The following is a 24,973-nucleotide window of genomic DNA, read 5'->3' as shown; positions in this document are numbered from 1 at the left end:
AGGGTAATAAGTATTTGTTATGTTTATATTATATATACATGGCATGTAGAAAATCACTTCATTAAGTGATCTCCGGTACAAAATAATATTTTGATGAATTAGTCTTATTTTAAAGCTTATTCTAAAGTCTATATGTGTCCAGTACTCAGATCGGATGGTGTTAGACGTTCTAGTCTACGCATTTCACTGTCACTTCACATATTTCGCTACTTAGCAAGTACATTCGGATGCATGCGCTGCCACTCTTTCGAAGTATTTCACAGAAACATATTGAATTACACTCGTTATTGGCTCTAGAGGAGTATCGCATTATGCCACTTCATTTGAAACATAGTACGGAGCATCGACAATGGCATGCACACTTTATTTTGGAACCATTGTATGATAGATATATTAGACTTTATATCAGTTCCCTATAGTTGAATTTCATATAACTAAATAGGCTTGAGTATAGGTTTATACAATAATATCTTGTTATCTAATGATAACTTGCAATCGCGCCCGATAAGCCAAAACCTTTGGCAGAGTTTAAGTCCAAGTTGTTTCCGTTTAGCGAGTATGTGCTTCTTCCAAGTTAGACTAGGCGTCGATCTAGGTGCATACTAAGATATTTAGGATCATCTGCTTGCGGGAACTGATAATTATTGATATAGATTGGTGGACATGTTCTTCTACGCAGCGTAAAAGTTATATGACTGGATGAATTGAAATAAAATTCAAAATATACCTACCTTTTTACTAACTGTAAAGTTTTAACGTCTAGAAATTAATCAAATGATTCCTAAAAACCCAATTAGCTTAACTAATGCTTTTAAAATTGACATGATTGATGGATTGAATCCAAACGCCCAACTATCCACGCAAATATGTTACGTTATTGTTCAACGTCGTAACACATATAGCGTACAATTTTTATTGGAAAAACATATATCTGAAGTAATAATGTAGACTTTCCAATTATTTTCATTGCACTTATACAAATAACGTTAGAAGAACAAATAAAATTCCACAGTATCATTATAAAAAAAGCACTGTCCATCGAAAATATTAAGTTTCGCTATCTTCCTGGCAAAAAAATACTTCGCCTTTAGAAGAACTGACTCACTTTTTGATATATTCACATAAGGAAAAGTATACAACTTGATACAAGAGTAATGTCAAAAAATGTAAATGCGAGCAATGCTAACGCAGCAAGCGGGGTAAAATCTCACATTCCTTGACATCAAAATAAAATTTAGTACCCCAAAGACTAAATTTTGTAATACCTAATATATTTTAATAATTATATTTATATAATTGTACTAGCGACCCGCCCCGGCTTCGCACGGGTGCAAGGCTGATACTAAATTAAATACACTACAGAAAAAATATGAACGTTGTATATAAAAACATAGCGGCCCGCTCCGACTTTGCACGGGCATAAAATATATATGCCTATGTCACTCAATGAAAACATGATTAAAATCGATCCAGTATTTTTGGTTCATTCATTACTGCCCTTGGCCTGCACGCATTAAATTTGGAGTAAAACAATTCCTCTTCCCCTATACTTACGATGAAGATTTCCTGCTATCTTTGGAATATCTAAATTCATACAATTTTTATTACATTACACATTTTTAAACGCAAATTTTAAATTTGTAATATCTCCGAAAATATTTGTTTAATTTACATGCTGTAAGGAACCATATTGATCTATATTAATTGCACACTGTATTTAAGGTACTTAATTCGATAAGGATTAATGCCGTATTGCTTAAAATAGCTTCGTAAAAAAGCCATTTTCTCACGTAAAAAGTAAACAATAAAAATGGTTAATGTGGGTTATCCCTAAAAGATAAACATATACCATCGCGGACTTTTTTGTAGACCTTTTTATGGTGTACAATACTGTAGTACATTAATTTGATCTAACTCGTAGGGTTAGGCAGCGTTTTTGCTAATTGCTAAATAAGCCTAAAAAAATAGGTTAATTTACGACATCACGTTAGAAACCTCTAAAATTAGCAATGTTGCCTTAGTATATGATGCATGTATTATACATATAAACCTTCCTCTTGAATCACTCTATCTATTGAAAAAAACCGCATCAAAATCATTTGCGTAGTTTTAAAGATTTAAGCGCACATAGGGATATAGGGACAGAAAAGGCGACTTTGTTTTATACTATGTAGTGATTAGATTATATGAATATCTATGAATTAGATTTAACCATATTTATTCAACGACAAAAAAAAATAAAATAAAAAGAAGAATTGACATATACATCATCATAATTCTCATTATTATAATTATCATTACTATAATTGATATATACAAAAAACGGACAAAATAATTCGAACGCCGTGCAATATAGTAGATATTGTTACATATTGGCAACACTGTTTCCTTGTAAATAATACGTATGGTTAAAACAAGCAATCTATGAAATGTGTCATCTCTCAGGCTTCGAAGGAGTACAAATCGTTGGTGGTCAGTTACCGAAAGCATCTGTGACAGCTGAATTGTTTCACGAGCGACTGTATCCACAGTTATGAGAGAATGCACAAGACTTGGTGAAACATCATCGACGAAGAGGAATAGTGGGCTAATCCCAAAGTTACTGATCCAACGACCAACAAATATTAAAAATGATTGTGAACATACAACTTAAATCTATAGTAGCAAATATAAAAGCAAACCTCAACACTCACCTGAGTAATACTGTTTGGACAAAAACAGTATAGCCTACTTGTTACAATCAAACATTTCCGGGGAGGTTCCGTTTTGATTTAAGTGAATATGATCAAAGATCTTCCCTGATCATCACAATCGCTAGACCTCAACAAAAATCAAGCGTTATTGGGAGATTTAGATCAGAAAGTGAGAAGTAAGTTTCCATCTTTAACACCATTTTTTTAAAATTAATTATATCTTACATTAAATATGCTTAGTACAATCTTAATTTACAATTCATTTATTACTACTGTGCTGTTGTACTTGCATTAATACACAAACAAACTGCATTGCTTCCACGTCGCTGTGATTTAGCAATCTTATTTCATGTTTTAAGGCGAAATCTTGGATCATTTCGTGTATACATTTGATTTCGAGATCAACGTGCAGCTCTTCGTTGATTACGTAGCAATACGCATTGCTAATTAATCGTAGAACTTTGTTTTGGGTACGTCGGATTACTAGTTGGTTTGATGTCTTAATGCAACCCCATATTTGTATCCCATAGGTCCAAATTGGCTTTATGATTGACTGATAAACCAATCTCTTTTATTTTAAGTCAAGCTGAGAGTATCTTCCGACTAATCAGTACAGTTGCTTGACTTTTAGTCTAATTTGCTCTGATTTTTGTCTAACGTGATGTTTCCAGTTTAACCTACTATCAAGGTACATTCCGAGGTATTAGACTGATTCTGCTTGAGGAATCGGGCATCCGTCAAATGATATAATTAGATTTTTGTCATTTCGCCGCAACGCAATATTAATATGGACCGATTTCGTGCTATTAAGCTGTATTTTTTAGTCTCTAGTCCATTTGTAGATCTTGTTGAGCGCTACTTGTAACAGAGATACCAGCCTTAAACAGAGATACATCTTTTGCCATGATAACTGTGTCTTCGGAAAACGTTCCAAATACTGTTTCTTTTGTTGCTAGGATATCAGCATGGAACTCCAGCCGAAATATGGTTATGGTTTATTTTCTGTTGGAATACGTTAGCTAAATGTTCAGCGAATAATGCAGCTTTTTCATTATTTTGTTCATTTTTAATAAGCGGTAGTCTAATAATTGGTCTTTTTCCGTCAATCTCCGAGTTGCTTTCCATACCGAGTAATCTTTGTCTGCTTTCTGGCTTAATTCACTTTTTATTCACATATTTCACATATTTTTCGAAGAAACTCTATATTCTTTAATCTTCTGATTTGTCTGATTACTAACTCTATTAAATATTGTTTTGTCTACAGCATTTCTGGTTCAGTTCTCTTCTAACTTTTCGTCTTTCTTTCATCAATTTCCTAATTTCAAGATGGCTTCAGCATCATTGAAGCAATTGACGGATGTTTTGATACAAGAATAGGACAATATTCTATTAGAAACTATTCAGACTGTAAGAAATTTCAGCTATTTTAAAGGCATCTAGTGGTTCAATGCCTTATTAGTACATTTATTGTGTATATGTCAGGTGTGTACATTTTAAATATTATTTTGCTATTTCATTCCCTTTTCTATTGAACATCCATTACATATTATAACTCAGAATCAAGCAAAACTGCTAAAAATCAGTTTTACCATATAATATCTTGCCTTACACATGTAATGCGAATAAACAAATGACTTTAACCCAATAATATAAGCATGCCGGCTTCGTTGGCGTAGCGGTCAAGGCGGCAGGTCGGTCCTCCTACTGTTGCGATAGCCTTTATGTACCTTAAGTGTGTGATTGTAATGAAAATTGTAAAAATGTAATTATAAATATCTTTAGGCAACAGTGGAAAATCCGACAAGGAATAACAATCCCAGTCACACCAGTAACCAGGCTGTGTAAGACCAGAGGTCTTCAGGCATGGTCTCTAAGTTGGTCACTGGTAGGTAAGCTTAATGCCGAGGACCGTGGATCGGAGCCCACGTTAAACAGTAGGTCCAGTCCAGATAAACCCTCGTCGGTAAAAAGGATACTTTACAATATTACAAAATAATAATAATAATGTAAGCCAATTACTGACCCTTACTTTGCTTCAAGTTTATGTTATCTATAGATGTCCAATCTTAAGATTTTTTACCATAATTAACTAATAGTATATTTTTTTATCTCTTTTAGTTTACTATGAACAATTATATATGTTAAGGATCACTGACTTCCTTAGCTCTGAACTCTTAAAGACAGATAAATAACCTAGATATACAACACAATGTAAATATTATTAATTTTATATTCCTTCTGGATAGACGGTGGAAAAGATTTTGAAGGATTATTCTCGAATGTTGTTTTTTGTTTTAATTTATTGATTAATAAACAAGAAAATGTTAAAAGCGGAGGAAAAACATTACATGAATATTTATTAATAATAATTTTAAATATATTTACATATTAAAGTACACAGCTTAAAGTCGAATAAATATCCTGTTCCTTTCGGAATAATTTAATGGATTTTCAAGAAGAAATTAGGAAAATTCATAAAATTTAACAATAAGAACATATTAAACTAACATTAAACATATTAAGGAAACTAGTACCGCATTGCCTAATGTTTCTTACATGTTCTGTAGCGATCTATCTCTTCTTGATGTACTCTAAGGATAATCGTGAATTATTTAAAACCTAAAGGAAAGGAACAAAAAGAATCAATAATGATCAATCAATATTATTAATAGTTGTAGATGTGTTAATTGTAGATTTCTTTCGGTTCTATTGTCAGAGGGTCTAATTTATCAGATCTTTTAACTGAACTTTCTAATATTTATGACATGGGAAAATAATTATGACCTGATACAAAATATAACATTCGCCTTACATTGAGCATCTGGTGAAAATAGACAGCCCAAAAAGATATCAAGTAAACAGAACATATATGTTCAACAAAGATGATTCCTTATCAGCCTGGTTAGTTTTCTCTCCAAACTTGCCGAAAAAGCGATATAATACGCATTAAACGATTTCACAGACGCACATTACATAATCCCGAACGAACAATTCGGTTCCCGTCAAAAAACGTCAATACACACCTCGAACCAGGCATCCCGTTTGTGAAAAATTTCATAATTCCAATATTCGCACGTCAATATATTCCCTTTTGTCAGCCGTATAAATCAGTTTGTTTTATCATATCCATATATCTCAAAGTTCTTTGTTAACAGGTCAATTGAAAAGTCCCCGGCCTTCCATAGTAAAACACATTTTTTTGCCAAAATTAGTTTCTTTTATTCAACATAATTCCCTTTAACGGTGATACGCTGATTATAGCGACCCTCCAACTTTTCGATACCATTTTTGTAGTACGATTTGACCTTTACTTCAAAATAGGCCTCAGTTTCGGCGATCACCTCTTCATTCGACGAACATTTCTTCCCAGCGAGCATTCTTTTGAAATCTGAGAACAGGAAATAGTCGCTGGGGGCCAGATCTAGAGAATACGGTGGATGAGGAAGCAATTCGAAGCCCAATTCACTGATTTTTACGTTCGTTTTTACGATTACCGTTTTCACTGACTTGTGACACGATGCATTATCTTGATAAATCAGTACTTACTTTTTCTTCAAATGCGTCCGTTTTTCGGCGATTTCTTCATTCAAACGGTCTAATAACGCTATGTAATAGTCGATGTTGATGGTCCTTCCTTTTTCAAGTAGTCAATAAAAATTATTCCATGCGTATCCCAAAATACAGACGCCATAACCTTGCTAGCTCATTGTTGCGTTTTCGCACGCTTTGGAGCAGGTTCATCGTGTGCAGTCCACTCGGATGACTGTCGATCCGACTTCGGAGTGAAATGATGTAGCCATTTTTCATCCATTGTCACATATCGACGCAAAAATTCGGGTTTATTACGCTTGACCTTCTTTAAACACTGCTCCGAATCATCAACTCGTCATTGTTTTTGGTCAAAAGTAAGCTCGCGCGGCACCCACTTTGCACAGAGCTTTCTCATACCCAAATATTCGTGAATGATATGATGTACACGTTCAGTTATCTTTAGCGATGTCTGATATCTTTAGCGTGTCTACTATTTCATTCTATTTCAATTTATGGTCATTCAAAATCATTTTGTGGATTTTTTAAATGTTTTCGTCGGTAACAACCTCTTTTGGGCGACCACTGCGTTCACCGTCTTCAGTGCTCATTTCACCACGTCTAAACTTAGCAAACCAATCCTTGATGGTTGATTTTCCCGGGGCAGTATCCGAAAACTCGTCATCAAGCTAAGTTTTTGCTCCAACTGTATTTTTTCCCTTCAAAAACCAATATTCTATCAGCACACGAAATTCCTTTTTATCTATTTTTTTCACAATAACAAAAGTTGCTTCAGTCCAAATGCTATAATTCACAAACTAATGATTCGACAAATATCAAATTTATTCACGCATCTTTTGAGGCTTAGGGCTAACTTAAAAACATATGGATTTAATTCTAGTAGCGCCATCTATGTGTCAGGCCGGGGACTTTTCAATTTACCTCTTATATTATAATCCTAGATGTTGAACACGGGAGGGTACCAGCAGCGCCAACTAGGAATGAATATCTGGCAACCCCGAGACGTTTATCTGGGAGATATCAGGGTATTATAGGTATATTTAGAAGGGTACATTGATTCATTCAATCACTGACCAGCGCTCACTTCATACGTGCCACCATCGACTGCCCAAGCCTCATCTACAGCTAAACCCAGCGCCGCTTCCTTTTATCACTTGTATTTTCCACATTTAATATCGTCAATAAATAACGGTCACACCATGTAACAACCACTGTTTCATTTCGTTTTATCTCCATTCACCGAGCTATAATCATCCCTAAAACAACAAATTCGGTACTAAATTGTACAAACCAAAACCGATAATTGGAATGATGGGAGCACCATACGTTCCTACAAGTGTTTGATCGGCTTTGATAACAAATTTGTTCAAATCAAACAACAGAAGTAATGAATTTCGAAAATGCAATTTTGAGTATTTCATGATTAGCCTATGTATACACTAAATAACTCAATAATACTAAATGGAAATCTGTTATTTTATGTAGTTAAATGTCAAAACCAACGATTTCAAAAGTTGTTTACATTTTCACCAATAGATAACGCTGTTCAAAATTCATACGCATCTAATATACCTGGGAAAAAGAGGCAATATATTCAATAGTTGATATTCAATGAATAAAAATAAAGAGATTAGCGCGATTTCCGACAGCGATAGTTAAGAAAACGTTTTATTGATATCGGTAAACAATTTTACGGGAATCCGAATAATTTATACGCGTTTAATTTTAATCGTTATCGATGGCTGACGTCCATTTTAATGGCAGATCAGTTTAATAAAAACCGACAGATTTCTGGTATTGGTCCAACTATCATTTAGTCGGCGCTTTTCTGCTAATGATACAGGAATGATACGGGCACGTTGGAATCAAAGACAGTGCCGTTATTCTGTCACTTTGATATGTCAGAATTGTGGGCGTTATTGTTTGAAATGTTGTCTTACATACATAGATCGCGATCGTGTTACATATCTGAAAAATCTATTTTTTGTATTTTCAAAACTAAACCATTTAAATATGCACTCTTAAGAGGATTTTTTAAAATTAAATAATTCTCGGAGATATAGCCGTTATACTGGCCAATTTTGGAGATCATCCCAGGTGACATCCGGTCTTAACCAACCTGGTTACCGGCGTGACTGGGATCATTTTCCTTGTCGGATCTTGCACTCTTGCCAAAAGACAATTACAAATATTAAACAATCACAAACATAACGACCATGTCCCAGCAGGATTCAAACCCACAACTATCGCAACAGCAGTAGGACCGCCCTGTCTATTTCGTGTCAACGATCTGAGGGCTATTCTCGGTTGCTTGATTTTGGTGCTTCTCTGTTTTGTTCTGTTGGTGTTCTTTGTTTTACTGGAATATATTAATGTGTACCACATCTAAGACAAAAACATTGTATTTTCAAAACTAAACCTTTTAAATATGCGCTCTTAAGAGGATTTTTTAAAATTAAATAATTCTCGGAGATATAGCCGTTATACCGACCAATTTTAGAGATCATCCCAGGTGACATCCGGTCTTACCCAGCCTGGTTACTGACGTGACTGGGATCATTTTCCTTGTCGGATTTTGCACTCTTGCCAAAAGACAATTACAAATATTAAACATAACGACCATGTCCCAGCAGGATTCAAACCCACAACTATCGCAACAGCAGTAGGACCGCCCTGTCTATTTCGTGTCAACGATCTGAGGGCTATTCTCGGTTGCTTGATTTTAGTGCTTTTCTGTTTTGTTCTGTTGGTGTTCCTTGTTTTATTGGAATATATTAATGTGTACCGCATCTTAGACAAAAATATTAGTATTAAATATTCTTCGTCTCAGTTTCACTATAATTTGTTCAGTTCTTTGATTACCAATCAAAAACTGAAATTCATATATAACAAACGTACATTTATGTAAAAACATAACCATAGAGTTAGCAAATTATAAACCTAACCAGATGCGGATTATCGAAATACGCATGCGCATTATTAATGCCAATCATATATACTTCCAATAATGTATGTATACTACCAAATAAACCAATACATTTTGTTCACTTCTCTGTAGTCTATTGTTTTATAGCTTTGAGAAATATACATATTTTTTTTTATTATTTAACTAATACATTGTTACTAGTCGTTTCCGTCTAACCTACAATTTGTCTTTATGATCTATGATAATATGATTTAAAACTAGGTATGTAACTAGGAGGACCCATCGGCCCTATCTCAGTCTCTGGTGAAATAATGTTTATACATGTCACTACTGAATTTTTTAATATATGCACCTCACTACACTACACAAGATCAAGTGGTTTATTCTTTTGAGTCTGCGTTCTGTTCTGGTGGTATCCCATAGTTGTAATATTTCAATTATCTCATGAGAATGGAGTCTTTCCTCATGCCTCCTTGCAATTCTCTTGATTTCTTGACTGACTATGGGTATCTGAAGGTCTCGATGTAGATAATCAGTCCTATAGTATTTGGGTGCACCCACAATACCTCTCAGGACGTTGTTCTGAAAAATTTTTATTTTATTTATGTTACTCTTTGCAGAATATCCCCATAATTGAACTCCGTATGTTCATATAGGTTTCAATATTTGCTTATATAATAGCCATTTATTATGTACTGATAATTGTGATTTTCTTCCAATTAGCCAGTACATTTTCCGATATTTCAATTCCAGTTCTTTTCTTTTCTTCTTTATATGTTCCTTCCGGCGAAGTTTTACATCGAAATTCATTCCGAGATATTTAGCGTTGTCGCTATATGGAATGATAGTGTTATTTATATAGGTGAACTGCACATGTACAGATTTACTTTCATTAATTCTTATTTTCCAAGCTTGTGTGCAATTATTTATATTGTCACTTGCCTATTGTAATTTTCGTGAGGCTTCTTCACTATTGTCTCCGACAGCTATAATCATCAGCAAATGTAACCATCGTAATATTTTCCGTTTGTGGTATACCACAAGTGTAGGGTAGATAAAGCATTGGTCCCAGTCCCAGTACACTTCCTTGTGGTACACCTGCTTTAAATTCTTTTATTGTATAGTAAGCTTCTTCTTGTTTGACCTAAAGATTCTGTTTGTAATGTATGATTTTAATAGCTCGGTGTTTTGGGTGTTGTTTTGGTAGCATTTTCTGTTGTTAATGAATAAGGCCTTCATGCCAAACCTTATCGAAAGCTTGTGCTACATCTAAAAATATAGCTCAGCATAATTTTTTACTTTCGTAGGCTTTTTCAATAACATATGTTATTCTGTGGACCTGGTCAATTGTCGAGTGCTTGTTAATAAACCCAAACTGGTGTGTTGGTATTCGGTTAATTGCTCTCTATGAATATATATAAATATAAACATATAAAGACATTAAAATATTAACTAAAGCTTCTTCTTTGTGCCATCTAAGCAAAATTATCATTACAATTGATTCAAAAACAATGACATCAACTGAATAAAATACGGACAAAAGAATAAAATACTGAACAAATGAACTGTATGAAGACAATTTAACAACGGTTTATGTCTTATGCCAATTTTGTTTTCCTTTGTGAGTCATATATCTAATTGATCACTATTAGGCTCCAACTATTTGCCGTAAAAATAAATAAATAAAATGCTAGCTGCCAAATGCACTGTAAGTTAAACAATATCCTCATCGCTATTTTAGAGTATTAAAACTATTAATCATAGATGTGACACCTACGTATTTCTGTAATGCTTCTTAGACTGTCATTTTAAGTTTCGTCCTCTCTTAATATATTCACAAAAACATGATTCTCCATGTTAGTACTTGGATTGTTTATGACTAACATAACATGTTGAGAATAACATCTATCATATAAAAAATAGTGGTTACTTTATAGAATAGGTTACAATTAGGTTACAGGAAGTCCATGAACGATGGCTCGTCAGTTATCCAATTCGCGGTATTTCTTTAGGTAAAAGCTTAGACACCTTAAGAGATCTTAATATTAGATGCAGGGACTTTGCTAGTTACGATGCATTCATTTTCTTTTCTTTGTATCCCGGGATTCTAGCAACCGATGGTACATGCAGTGATTTTATTACATTGACACTGGCCGTTGCCGACTAACCTATAATTTGTCTTTACAATAACTTAAACCTAGATATAACAGGTTAATTGAAAAGTCCCCGGCCTGACACATAGACGGCGCTACTAGAATTAAATCCATATGCTTTTGATGAGGAAATTGCTGAAAAAACGGCCGCATTTGAAGAAAAAGAAAGTACTGCTTCACCAAGACAATGCACCGTGTCACAAGTCAGTGAAAACGATAGCAAAAATCCATGAAGTGGGCTTCGAATTGCTTCCTCATCCACCGTGTTCTCCAGATCTGGCCCCCAGCGACTATTTCCTGTTCTCTGATCTCAAAGGAATGTTCCTGAGAAGAAATTTTCGTCGAATGAAGAGGTTATCACCGAAACTGAGGTCTATTTTGAAGCAAAGAACAAAACTGGTATCGAAAAGTTGGAGGGTCGCTATAATCAGTGTATCACAATTGAAGGGAATTATGTTGAATAAAAAAAATAATTTTGCCAAAAAAATGTGTTTTACTATGGTACGCCGGGGACTTTTCAATTGACCTTTTATATGTAGGAGAACTCAACAGCGCTCTCTTAGTCTCTAATGATATTTATATAGAAACACTTCTGTTTTTCTATTAAACGAACTTCACTACACTGCACAATATCAAATGGTTTGATTATTTTAAGTATGTGTTCTATTCTGGTGTTATCTAAGAAGTGATAATCAATAATCAATCAATTCAATAACGACCACATGCCTTCTTACATGAAAAATAATGAAACACAAATAACGTTATAAAATATAATTTATTATATTATTATATTTATATTATTATATTATTATATTTATATTATTATATTATTATATTTATATTATAATATTATTATATTTATTATATTTAACATGATAGTATATCTAATGCATATTTAAGGACTTAAATTACAGTTTATTAAACCGCCAAAATAATTTGTAGATTGGGGTTGTTTTATTATCTTTAAAATGACATATGACAACAGCGTCGACCAGTACCAACACTAAAAGAATTTTTTGACTGATTCGGTTACATCTTCCGACGCATCAGACAGCATTCTGTCTCTTTTTAACTAGCGTAAAGTGAATACGCCCCGAGATTGAAACAAAGGCTTATTATAAATAACGCTGCTTTTTAAAATGTTTAGAACCAATCGATGAATATCGATATTTTATTAGACAGATATATCAATATTTTTATTTTGTCTTAAAAAAATCAATACATTTTTTGTAATATATCGATATTTTTCCTAGTTATTGCAAAAAATCGATATGTTTCTTCTCCAACATATCGATATTTTTCTCGGCAGCTTCAACCCTAGTTAGCCGTCTGTTATTTTTTTGAAAATGTTACACATTGATTTATTGATATTATTTATTCAAGATTGTATAATTTCCAATTATTTATGGAAAATAATATTTATAATTATATCCTTGTCTCCCGTTGTTTTAATTAATTTTATTAATTATCCCGGTTCATGGTTAACATTCAACCGAATTGTTACGGTTCCTTGTTCAATGACCGAATAACATCGTTATACGATACGCTACAAATAAATTAAGGAAACATTTAAACAACAATTGAAGAAACAATGAAGCTCAATCTGGTCCCTAAGAAGACGACAGTAAAAGGACCCCAACGTGCGTGTTGATTGGCCAGAACTGCTCATGTGCATTTATTCAAAATCTTGATTTCACAGCAAGCGTTGTTGTTTACGAGAGTTGTTAATTGTATATTTACAAAATTGTGTTGAGATAATATAACTATTTATTATACAATAGAGAAAATTGGCGGAAAACAATGCGAAAATAAGTGTATAAGTGAATTATATTTTGTAACACATATTTGTATACTTTGTACCTATAACTCTTTGATTTTGCAGATATTTAAAAAGATTAACAAAACATTGTTAATTATATTTAAATGAAAGATTATGCATTTTAGGATAGCGTAAATATAAAATCTAGTTAATATAAAGTATGAAATAAATTGTTAACATGAGATTTGAAGCTTTGTGATTTATTATTTCTTTCGGTTTATGCAAAAAAAAATTTACATAATATATCATATATTAAATTTTCTTGCAATAAACGGAACAAAACAAACAAAAAATGTAATCTAACTAATATACACACACACAAACAATATAAATTGAATATTTATTTTCTGATTTCTTATGGGCTCTGATTATTCTATTTTGTTAGTTAACACCATTTGTCGATATCCAAATTTTTCCAACCGTTACCTCAGCATTCCTTTTTAGAGTAATTGTTTTTAGAGGATCATTCAATGACTCTATTGCCATATCTGTGTTAACTTCACCATTTTATTCGGAAACATTAAGCCTAAATTTCAAAGCAAATAAAGCAAACGTTCACATAGTAGTAGTAGAATATAGTTATACAAATAATTTAAAATTCACCTTCGTCAGCTATTGTAATTTTGTGATGTACACATCCACCAACTGCATAAATTTGGTTAGGTCTATTTCATTAATAATCAATAATATCTTCTTTCATTTGCAAGTTCTGAATTTTTTATTTTCCTTAAATATACTTTATAATGAACATAATAATCTTTGTGGCATCGTTGCCATAAATTTTATCTAACTTTGACTGCTATTTAACTGAAACATAATATTTTACTGATAGCTTATACACTTACGTTCTTAATGTTCTCTATTACATAATAAATAATTATATATATTACCTTAACAAACTTTTGTAAAAATGAAATTAACCTAAAAATAATGTCCAAACAACAACGCGTAGCTGTGAAATATGTCAAGCTAGTTTAGAATAAATGCACATGAGCAGTTGAGGTCAATCAACACAGGTCATTTTACTGTCGTCTCCCCTAGGTTACGTCTTCACCGATCCCAGAGAAAACCATTTTATTACTATACGTTCTGTTTACTTTTCAGTTTACACAAGAGGTTATTATTCCCAAACCGATCTGTCTGCCATCACTACGATTCCCCGCAAGAAAGAACAGGTAAAGGCGTCTGGTCTCGGCTTGAAGACCTGTCAGCATGGATGAAACGAACCATCCCTTCCAGTCAGAGTGGCATGACTTTAATATATTTGTGTTTTGCATCGACCTAATCTAACCCGCCTGTTTGTATTCGTCTAGTTGTTTGTGTTATCAACCCTCAAACTCTAATTTAACTCTCATTGAAAAAATCGAAAATAGTTTCTTGCCAACGAAATACATTGTTACTATACATTTAAAAAGAGGATTACTTTTCAGGTATACTAAGTTTTAGTATTACCATAAAATGTTTTATAGGATAGTAAAGGGTAAACAAATAAAGAATGATTTAAGAGCCACTATAAAAACTATCAACTAATTTATAGCTCCTCGAAGATACACCTACACACCTCATTAAAAATAGTAAGACCTAAGTTTCTTAAATATGTTACAAAGCGCTTCTACCAACCATATATATAGAAATATAATTAAAGCTGCTAGGACTGTACAAAAATAAACTTTAAAAAATAATTTTGTATCAATAAATGATACAAAACTGTTTTAAAACCATAATTTTTTAATCGAATTTCTAAAATGTATTAAAGTTTGTCTTAAAATTATAAATAAATATATAATTATAACCGACAAATTGTCAAAAGTTTTTTAAAACAAAAAGTTACAAAAAGTTATTGACATAAATATTAAAAACCATTTTATTAGCTTTAATTGAAATTTTAATCAAATTTGCATCGGATCGCAACATCCATAGAGATATCTTTATAACTGATAGTCCATCCCCGTGTATGTACGTTATGTAAATATTTATTTTATTTATTTTACATCACATAGAGTATATATTATACAAATATGCCGAACACGTAGTAAAAAAAGTGTGCCCTTACCTTAAACACCTTGTACAATGCTTCTATAATAAACTGCTATTATAAATAACAATAATTTAATTGTTGTACATTAAAAACCAAAGACTTAATTGACGAATCATGCTGATGCCTCATTTACCATGAATGTTTTGCGTTTTACTGTCAATCATATCCAGAAACTAATGTGTTGTTCTATTTTTTGGCACGTCTTTAATTTGAATATTTCTAATGTCGTTTCTTTCATTTTGCAGTTAGTTCGACAATCCCAGATGCCGGTAACCCCACAGTAATACTCTTACCGCACGGGAGGATGTTGGTGGTAGATCGTAATGTCTTCGATCGTCTCCAAGCGGACCGATCCGGTCTGGACCTGCTGGAACTCGGCGCCAACATTATCCGCCACCAGGTGACCGACAGCACACCCAGTATCTTAGACAGCGATACTACCTCCAAAGGGATATCCCCCCTCTCGCTGGGTCGGGGCCCTCCGGCTTACGAAGACATCTTCGGCGATCTACCGCCATCTTACAGCGAGGTCAGCATCATGCTGAAGAATCAACGCAATAATACGGATGAGGCTGTGGAGATGACCGTGTTTGACGGGGAGGGGACAGCGCGGGAAAGTGATACCACCACCGACGGACATACCGCGGTAGTGGAGAACCTGGTGTAGTGTATGTGTAAACCGTTCTTTTATTATCTTCTTTTATTTTACTGTGATTTGAAACGGTCTAAAGACAATGTAGGATTTATAACGAATTGTTAAATTTGTTATTTTGTATGTTTTAAATAAAAAATGCCACTTATCTCACTTGTTAAATTTTGTGTCTTTTTCGCCATTTCTTACTCGAAAAACAAAGTTCAGTTGATATAATTAAGAAAGTGTAGACGAGTCCTTCAATAAGTTATGGATAAACTAATGTGCTTCCGGGAGGAAGCGCTCTTCCTAATTTTAAAAAAAGTGTACAAAATTAGGTTTTTCATGATCCAAAAACTTATAATACACTATATTTTTATACTGTGTTATTTTATAAATAGTAAATAGAGAATTTAAATTACTGATTAATTTTCTCCAGAGAAAAAGTTATAAATCCCTGCGTTGATTTGGGTGTTGTACGCACACCAAAAGTCCTGTCACCGATAAGAAGACTGCCCCGAACCTGATTATAACTGATGATGATCTGATCACAAAATTCCCAAAAAAATTGCGTATGAAGTTAACTTTATATTTAAAAAAAATACATATATGAGAGTAAAAATAAAATATATTTAAAAAATCATAAACTCTACATATGTTTTTTATCATTTTAATAAACTGACAAAGCGTACAATAACATTAAAAGCAAAATTAGTTATTAATAAACACTCCACAAAGTTGTGTTAATTTAAGGTTATTTAAGGACTATTAATACATTATTAGTTATTTAAAATAACAGTTTCAATAAATATCACAGAATAAAATATATTTAAAAAAAATTTTCCTTATAACTTCATTGCGGGTTGGGCCAAAACCAATTTATTTCTCTTACTACCTGTCTTCACCTCTTTCACTTTGGCCGCAAATCTTAATGAGTTAATACTCTCATTAAAACATTCTTCAAATGGAGCTATGTTCACTACCATGAGAGTTTTAGAATTGCCCCCTAAACAGGACTGTAACAAGTATGTTAATTTGGAGTTTCTAAAAGAATAACTTGACAATAAAAAGCTAAAATGCAATAATACAATCAAACCTGTAAGGTATATGTTTAGACTTGCAGAACAGTGCTGAAATCACATCACCCAATGTAGCCAAACTTTTATTAATATTCTTTGTCTCTGTTAATCTTTCATCATTTATAGTCACTTTAGCACTTTCTGAACCAGCTAAATCTACTAAGTTTATTGTTCCCTTCAAAATAATATTTTGATCTTCCAGAGTACCTAAATAAAGCAAACAATCACTCCATTCAGACACAAATATAACAATATACCTTCAATATATATCTTGGTCACAGCATGTGATCTGCTACTATGCTCATTAAAATTTGTTGCAGCTGTTGCTCTATTTCTGTGTGCAAGACTCATATACTGTTTTAATTCCACTGCACTCTCTATTGGCTGTATAGTCAAATTGGTCACAGTAGAACCTTTACCTTCATTATGATATATTTCCAGCTTTTGTGTATTATTTATATTTAACAAATCTCGAATATTCTCATTATATATTTCCAGAAAACTTGCTTGTATAGTATAATTCCACCCACAATTATTAAGTTTTTTGATGGCCTCAAATATCAAATCAATTGTTCTTGGAACCATTCCTCTCTGATCTAGCTCCTCACCACCTTGCATTGTAAAAGTTTTTCCGGAGCCTGTTTGTCCATATGCAAAAACACACACATTATATCCATCTAAAGCTGATTGGACTAACTGTGCCAAGTCCTCAAAAACCTAATGGTATGTATACATGAATATTTTAATATGTAAAATTTATAAAATGGCAAATAACACAAACTATACCTCTTCCTGAGTGCTCTCTGGAGGAAATACCCTATCAAATGTAAACTCTCCTTTAAATTCTTGTGGCTTGCCAGTAATTTGACTTATACTCTCCCTTGTTTTCCTTATCTCTAATCCATTGTGGTCCACAAATGAGATGGAACATTGTAATAGTTCCAATTCAGAAGAGCTTATAGGTGGCCTAATACGACAGAATACTCTTATGTTACCTATGAATTTAAGACAATTAATACCATAAACTACGTAAGAACACAAAGTTTACCTTTCAAATCTTGTATAACATTATGTAACCTTCGCCGTTCTGCTTGAAAATGATTTAAATCATTCTTCTGTTGCTCCGTTTGTTCTTCAAAATGCTTTATTTTTTCATTTGCATTAGCCAATGATACCAACAAACTTTCATTTTTCTCACAGAAATGATTATATTTTTCAAACAACTCTTTATGGCTCTTTGTAAGTTCTTCATTTTCTTTTGTTAATTTTGTATGTAAATCAGTCAGCTCACTAAAAGACTCTAAAAATTGTTTGTAAATTTTGTATAATGTATTTCTATTAAAATTTATTAACTATGAAAATAAATTTACCTGTCAGTTTTACAAGATTCTTAGATTGCATATCATTTTCTTCAGTTAATTTAGTGTTTTGCTCAGTTAATACTGATGCAGACTTCTGAAGCTCTTTATGATCATTTTCCAGCAAGTTTAACTTAATTCGCAGTTTATCAACTTCTAATTTAAGTTTTCTATTGTCTAATGATAAATTCTCACATTTCTCTTGAAGACATGCTTTGGCTTCACCTAATTCTTCTGCTTCTGCTTTAATTTGATTATAATGTGTTTCTATTTCTTCAAATTCTACAATAATAAAATATTAATAAAATCTTATAATAAATAATTGTCACTTAATAATTAATAAACCCACCACTTATTTTATCTTTCATTACTTTCAATGATTCCTGTGTGTATATAAATTTCTCATTCAGCTGATGAAATCTTCCTTTATAATCCCAATCTGGTATTTTTTTAGATACTTTAGGCTTTGGGGGACCATCGCCATTATTTGTGTTTGCAGTAGCTATTCTTTTTACACCAGTATTCTTTGCAGAGATTGGCTTAACATTTTTGTCATTTGCTTTAATTATGCATTTAGGTTTATTCTCATTTTGAATATCCTTCTTCAAAAATTGGGTTTTCAGTTGGGCCAAATCGGTAAGAGGTTTATCTATTATGTTACGCAAGTCTGTAACAGACTTTGATCTCCTCCTCAAGCCAAATCCATAAGCTGGTTGAGGCCGTAACAGAGATGCTGGAGCTTCCTTTGATCCATTGACATTATTTTCTAATATTGTTGTCAATGGTTTTCCTACTACTCTTGATGAAGGCTTAAAACTTGATGGTTTTGGTATTTTAGACATTATTAGATGGATATATTTTCACCACAAAATATCAACGATCTACACCTCTAAACCGAACAATTTTGCTAGGCCGAACAACTATTACTCGTTAAACAATTCGTTAAAATGAAATTTCAAAATAAATGGATTTGATTGGTTAGAAATTGAAGCTTAAATTTTATTGGATAAAAAAAGTTAAACCAGGAATAGAGATATAAAAAACTCCTAAATACTGCATAATAATATAAATTGACTATTATTATTATTTTAAACAATATTTGATTTTATAAAAGATTTATAGCTAACTTCAGGATTACTAATTAACCTCAAGGTTAATTCATATGGTGGAAACAATATGAATTGTTTTAACTTAAAAATATAAATGTATTACATTATTGAATAAATATACAATAAATCGACACTTTTATCAAAGATTATCGTTGAAGGAAGGCAGTATGTTAATTTTTCAAGTTTCGTAAATCAATACCTAACAATATTATTATTTATTGCGAAATAATTTAAATGAACAAATATCTAGCATTGAATTTCAACTGTAAATTTTGTACAACTTACATTGCATTAAATAATCCCATGTAGTTGTGAAATGTATATATATGGTAATAAAGAGTAAATATTTCTTTATGAATGACCTAATATAACTCAACAAGCTTTAAACATCGGCATTAATAAACATATTTGATGAAAATACTTTAAGAATAATTATTTTAGAAGGAATAAAGCTTTAGATGGATAAATAAAGAAAATAAAGCTTCAATTATCGACGTTTAAAACAAAATCTTTTTGCATAAAAATTCAACTTCCCTATATGTGTTGGCAAAACTCAGTAAAACAGTCGCTTGAAATTTAAAATTTTAACGGAAAAGTGTTTTTATGTACCTCTTATTTGTAAATTCCAACAGAAACAGGAAGTACTAAGCATTTTAAATCGATTTATAATTTGCTTTAATTACGTTGCCAATTATGTAATCACAATTAAGCTGTCGTATGGAAGGAATTTATAAACTCCAATTTTCAATAACCATTGCCTTGGAATTCCAATTATTTCCAGAAGGTAAGGTATATATAGATAAAAAAATAAATTTGGAAATAGAATAGGAGAGTACTTTTATATAAAGGTGTAATGGGAACAACACATTATTTTAAATACTATATAATTGAATAGCATGAAAGTATTACAATTAAAAATAATTGATATTAATAGTACAACAGAAATGCCTAGAGGTCATTAAATTTTACAAGCTAAAAGCTACATTTGTTTTTCAACCTTATACAATAGCGAATATTACACTTCTTTTCTAAAAATAATATCATAAAAATGAAGTCAATATACTGACAACAATGTTGTGACATAATAAAGTAAAATCAACATGGATTCGAGATAATTTAAAAACACTTGACAAAAACGATTTAGAAACATTCTTTAAATTACATCTTCATTTGTATCACAGAATAAAAGTTATTTAAAAAATGTTCGATTTTATTAAAACTTCATTGCTGGTTGTGCAAAAGTCATTTTGTTTCTCTTACTGCCTGTCTTCACCTCTTTCACTTTGGCTGCAAATCTTAATGAGTTAATACTCTCATTAAAACATTCTTCAAAGGGAGCTATGTTTACTACCATAAGAGTTTTAGAATTACCCCCTAAACAGGACTGTAACAAATATGTTAATTTGGAGTTTCTAAAAGAATAACAGGTCAAGACAAAACTGAAATAAAAAATAATATAATCAAACCTGTAAGGTATATGCTTTGACTTGGAAAACAAAGCTGAAATCACATCACCTAGTGTCGCTAGGCTTTTATTAATATTCTTTGTCTCAGTTAATCTTTCATCATTTATAGTAATTTTAGCACTCTCTGAGCCAGCTAAATCTACTAAATTGATTGATCCTCTTAGCACTGTGTTTTGATCTTCCAGAGTACCTAAATAAAACAAACATTAATTACTGAATTCAGGAACAAATATAACAATATACCTTCAATATATATCTTGGTAACTGCATGTGATCTGCTACTATGCTCATTAAAATTTGTTGCAGCTGTAGCTCTATTTCTGTGTGCAAGACTCATATACTGTTTTAATTCCACTGCACTCTCTATTGGCTGTATAGTCAGATTGGTAACGGTGGAACCTTTACCCTCATTATTATAAATTTCCAACTTTTGAGTATTATTTATATTTAATAGGTCTCGAATGTTCTCATTATATATTTCCAGAAAACTTGCTTGTACTGTATAGGTCCACCCAGAACTGTTAAGTTCTTTGATAGCCTCAAATATCAAATCAATTGTTCTTGGGATCATTCCTCTCTGATCTGGTCCCTCACCACCTTGCATTGTATGAGTTTTTCCAGAACCTGTCTGCCCATATGCAAAAACACACACATTATATCCGTCTAAAGCTGACTGTACTAACTGTGCCAAGTCCTCAAACACCTAATGATATGTATGTTTATTTTATCATAAAACAGCTAAGAACACAAACTATACCTCTTCTTGAGTACTCTCCGGAGGAAATACCCTATCAAATGTAAAATCTCCTTTAAATTCTTGTGGCTTGCCAGTAATTTGACTTATACTCTCCCTTGTTTTCCTTATCTCTAATCCATTATTGTCCACAAATGAGATGGAACATTGTAACAGGTTCATTTCAGAGGAGTTTATAGGTGGTCTTATCCGACAAAATACTCTGATATTACCTATAAAATAAAAATAGTCAACACCATGATATAAAGAATAATAGTTTTACCTTTTAAATCTTGTATTACATTATGTAATCTTCGACGTTCTGCTTGGAAATGATTTAAATCTTTTTTCTGTTGCTCTGTCTGTTCTTCAAAACGTTTTATTTTCTCATTTGCACTATCCAGTGACATCAACAACTGTTTATTTCCTTCAAAATATGTTTGATATTTTTGAACCAACTTTTGATGGCTCTTTGTAAGTTCTTCATGTTCTTTGGTTAATTTTGTATGCAAATCAGTCAATTCATTCAGAGAGTCTTAAAAAAAACTCCAATTAATATAAACCGTAATATTTATTTCTAAAATTTGAAAAAAGTTATAGCCCTAAAATTAATTATACCTGTCAGTCTTATAATATCTTTGGTTTGTATGGCATTTTCTTCAGTTAATTTAGTGTTCTTCTCAGTTAAAGTGGAAGCAGATTGTTGGAGCTCTTTATGATTATTCTCCAATAAGTTTAAATTATTTTGAAGTTTATCAACTTCTCCTTTAAGTTTTTCATTCTCAGTAGATAAATCTTCACATTTCTTTTTAAGAGAATCTTTAGCTTCACCTAACTCTTTTGCTTCTATTTTAATTTTATCGTAATTGGTTTCAATTTCTTCAAATTCTAAAAAAGTTAAAAACTAATAAGATTTCTTAATATCTAAATGAATTTGATTAATAAACTCACCATTCATTTTATCTTTCATTATCTTCATTGATTCTTGTACATGTGTAAATTTTTCGTTCAACTGATGAAACCTCCCTTTATAATCCCAATCTGGTATTTTTTTAGATACTTTTGGTTTCGGGGGACCTTCAATATTATTTGTGCTTGCAGTAGCTGTTCTTTTTGTGCCAACACTTTTGGTAAGAGCTGTCTTAACTTGATTCTTCTCAGTTACCTTATTGATGCCTCTTAATTTATTCTCATTTTGGATATCTTTCTTCAAAGCATTGGATTTCAAAAGTCGAAAATCTGTAATAGGTTTACTGCCTATCTGGCGCATATCTGTAACAGATTTCGATCTCCTCCTCATAGCATGACTAAATATTGGATTGAGCCGTGTTAAACATGCCGGGGCTTCTTTGGATTTATTTGAATTATTTTCTATTATAGTTCGCAATGGTCTTCCGGTTATCTTAGATGCTGGTTTTAAACCTGATGATTGTGGTATTTTAGACATTGTTCAACCGTATAGTTCACAGTATTTGAAATTATATAAAAATCAACAAAACGAAGAACACATAAACTAAACTGGCATAAATTGAACTTTTCCTTATTACTGAGGAATCCAAAATAACTTTTTACTTAATTTTATGAATTGAACCATAAATAACTAACAATTTACCCGATAAAACTATTACTGAACCTAACGTTCGTTACAATTCAATTCAATGCTATAAAGGTGTGTCTACACTATAGCAGCGTTTCTTGCATTTGTTCTAGATTATACAACTATACAACTCATAAAACACTTTAAAATCAAAAAAACCTAGAGATCTAGGCATATTTCATTAAATATTTTTCAACAAATAAATATCCCGACAATAATTTTTAAGTTGAAACAAATTGTGGTTTTACCGTATTGTGCCTGACTGTGTGAATTCAACTTAAGATTTCAAAATTTTGAAATGACGGTTTCTGATTCGTTATAGCTTTAAGTTTGAATTTCATTGGATCAGAGAACATTATATAAAATTTTAAACAAAACCTTTTTCCGGTTTAATTTCCAACGACATTTAAACTGTATATATAATCATAGGGTAAGAGAATAGAGTTTCTCTATGTATATTATTACATTACATTATTAATTACAAAATATGAAATTAGAATAAATCAACTGAAATTAAGCTTTTAGTGTTATTATGTATAAATATACTATGTTTAATCAATAATCGGAAGGTAATATGTTAATTTATTTAGGATATTGGTTGAACTTCCCATTTTTCTTTAAATATAATCTTTTTCATAACATACAGCGCCATCTATATACAATATTTCTATTTTTTAAGCCTTAATTTTAAAGGCTTGTATGCATAATTGTTAACGTATTATGTTATACAATATGTTTTTTATTACATGCCGTTATTTTTATAAGATAAAGAAATGTTTAACAAAGGTTATATGATAAATCAATATTAAATATGTAAGTCCACTTTATCTTGAGAAGATTTAATGAAATGAAAATAAAGTAAATTCATTTAAAGAAATATTTACTAAAGTTGATACTTATTGTTCCGTAAATTTTTATTTTCCTTTATTATTAATGTATTAAACCAACAAATGTTTAGCTATAAAGGTGACATATAGAAGTATAAATACTAGCAAAATATATTAGCCACTTTAAACTTTGCTTCTTATAACAAGATGCCGAAAGTAATAGCTGGATAAATTTAAAAAAACCCAAAATCTTTTAAGATATTCTAGACAACGGGCACAGTTATTACTAGGAGTCATTCTTGATGATATATATCATTAATTAAGTGCAGAATGTAAGATTACATTTTTAAAAATTATAAAATCCATCATAAACAGCATCAATTTTGTTTATAGAGAAAAGAGCTGCCAGATTTGTAACAAACTATTTTCATCAACATCAAACAGAAATCAAGAAACAGGGAAGAAAATGATACTTATTGTTCTAATAAAAAATTGCGAAGGGTATAAGAAAAATAATATACAATTGTAAAAGCTAGTAAATTTACAATTTTTTTTTGATAACATCTTTATTAGATATGCTTAGTAAGATCTTAATTATAAATTAATTTATTACTACATTTCATTTGTATTTGGATTAATTCACTAGCAAGACGAGTGCGAGATAAATACATCAATATGTATTCCTCAATTATAAAATTATAATAACTAGGGCTATAGTTTACACTAAAGGTATACACTTTATATAAGTTCGTATGGTTTGGTTCGCTTCAATCTTCTGATATCCTGCGCGTTATCCAGTAGTTGTATTGCTTCCACGTTAGTATGATTTAGTAATCTTCTTTCGTGTTTTAAGGTGAAATCTTGGATAATTTCGCAAATCCATTTCCATCCGTTCTCCTTTGATTACATGGTGATAGGCATTGGTAATTAACAGAAGAATTTTGTTTTGACAGCAACTAGTCATGATTTGAATTTTTAGTGCAACCTCATATTTA

General features: G+C 31.7%; 3 protein-coding genes across 3 annotated transcripts in view; 1 reads left to right on the top strand and 2 right to left on the bottom strand.

The window, feature by feature from the left end:
* LOC143196179 (uncharacterized) overlaps positions 1 to 15,992 on the top strand; it is a 58,036-nt gene extending 42,044 nt beyond the window's left edge. Inside the window, exon 3 of the mRNA XM_076403844.1 lies at positions 15,424 to 15,992. Within this exon, the coding sequence (XP_076259959.1) occupies positions 15,424 to 15,845 (422 nt within the window). The 3' untranslated portion in view covers positions 15,846 to 15,992. The remainder of the gene's footprint in view (positions 1 to 15,423) is intronic.
* A 427-nt stretch (positions 15,993 to 16,419) lies between these two features.
* Positions 16,420 to 19,191, bottom strand: LOC143196170 (carboxy-terminal kinesin 2). The gene is made up of 7 exons (XM_076403833.1): positions 18,596 to 19,191; positions 18,259 to 18,528; positions 17,937 to 18,188; positions 17,675 to 17,883; positions 17,146 to 17,605; positions 16,906 to 17,095; positions 16,420 to 16,853 (listed from the first exon to the last, which is right to left on the bottom strand). Exons 1-7 carry the CDS (start codon positions 19,086 to 19,088, stop codon positions 16,655 to 16,657), a joined length of 2,073 nt encoding a protein of 690 aa, XP_076259948.1. The 5' UTR covers positions 19,089 to 19,191; the 3' UTR covers positions 16,420 to 16,654.
* A 1,031-nt stretch (positions 19,192 to 20,222) lies between these two features.
* On the bottom strand, positions 20,223 to 23,230 carry LOC143196169 (carboxy-terminal kinesin 2). Its single transcript, XM_076403832.1, has 7 exons — positions 22,506 to 23,230; positions 22,173 to 22,442; positions 21,838 to 22,089; positions 21,579 to 21,787; positions 21,065 to 21,524; positions 20,822 to 21,011; positions 20,223 to 20,767 (listed from the first exon to the last, which is right to left on the bottom strand). Exons 1-7 carry the CDS (start codon positions 22,999 to 23,001, stop codon positions 20,569 to 20,571), a joined length of 2,076 nt encoding a protein of 691 aa, XP_076259947.1. The 5' UTR covers positions 23,002 to 23,230; the 3' UTR covers positions 20,223 to 20,568.
* Positions 23,231 to 24,973: the final 1,743 nt, after the last annotated feature.

Source organism: Rhynchophorus ferrugineus, unplaced genomic scaffold, assembly GCF_030347505.1.
Source record: "Rhynchophorus ferrugineus isolate W39M unplaced genomic scaffold, kcgeb_rfMv2 rfM4, whole genome shotgun sequence".
Classification (NCBI taxonomy): domain Eukaryota; kingdom Metazoa; phylum Arthropoda; class Insecta; order Coleoptera; family Curculionidae; genus Rhynchophorus; species Rhynchophorus ferrugineus.
Note: the sequence above shows the minus strand (reverse complement) of the source record. Positions and strands in the feature narration are given on the sequence as shown.

What these genes read in the sequence shown, in the direction of transcription:
- LOC143196170 (XM_076403833.1), bottom strand. Translation starts at nt 19,088, where the DNA reads ATGTCTAAAATACCAAAACCATCAAGTTTTAAGCCTTCATCAAGAGTA. An exon ending in GAATCTTGTAAAACTGACAG is followed by an intron (nt 18,189 to 18,258) that starts GTAAATTTATTT and finishes AACAATTTTTAG; the next exon opens with AGTCTTTTAGTGAGCTGACT. An exon ending in TGTTATACAAGATTTGAAAG is followed by an intron (nt 17,884 to 17,936) that starts GTAAACTTTGTG and finishes TTAAATTCATAG; the next exon opens with GTAACATAAGAGTATTCTGT.
- LOC143196169 (XM_076403832.1), bottom strand. Translation starts at nt 23,001, where the DNA reads ATGTCTAAAATACCACAATCATCAGGTTTAAAACCAGCATCTAAGATA. An exon ending in TGTAATACAAGATTTAAAAG is followed by an intron (nt 21,788 to 21,837) that starts GTAAAACTATTA and finishes TTTATTTTATAG; the next exon opens with GTAATATCAGAGTATTTTGT. An exon ending in CGGAGAGTACTCAAGAAGAG is followed by an intron (nt 21,525 to 21,578) that starts GTATAGTTTGTG and finishes ACATATCATTAG; the next exon opens with GTGTTTGAGGACTTGGCACA.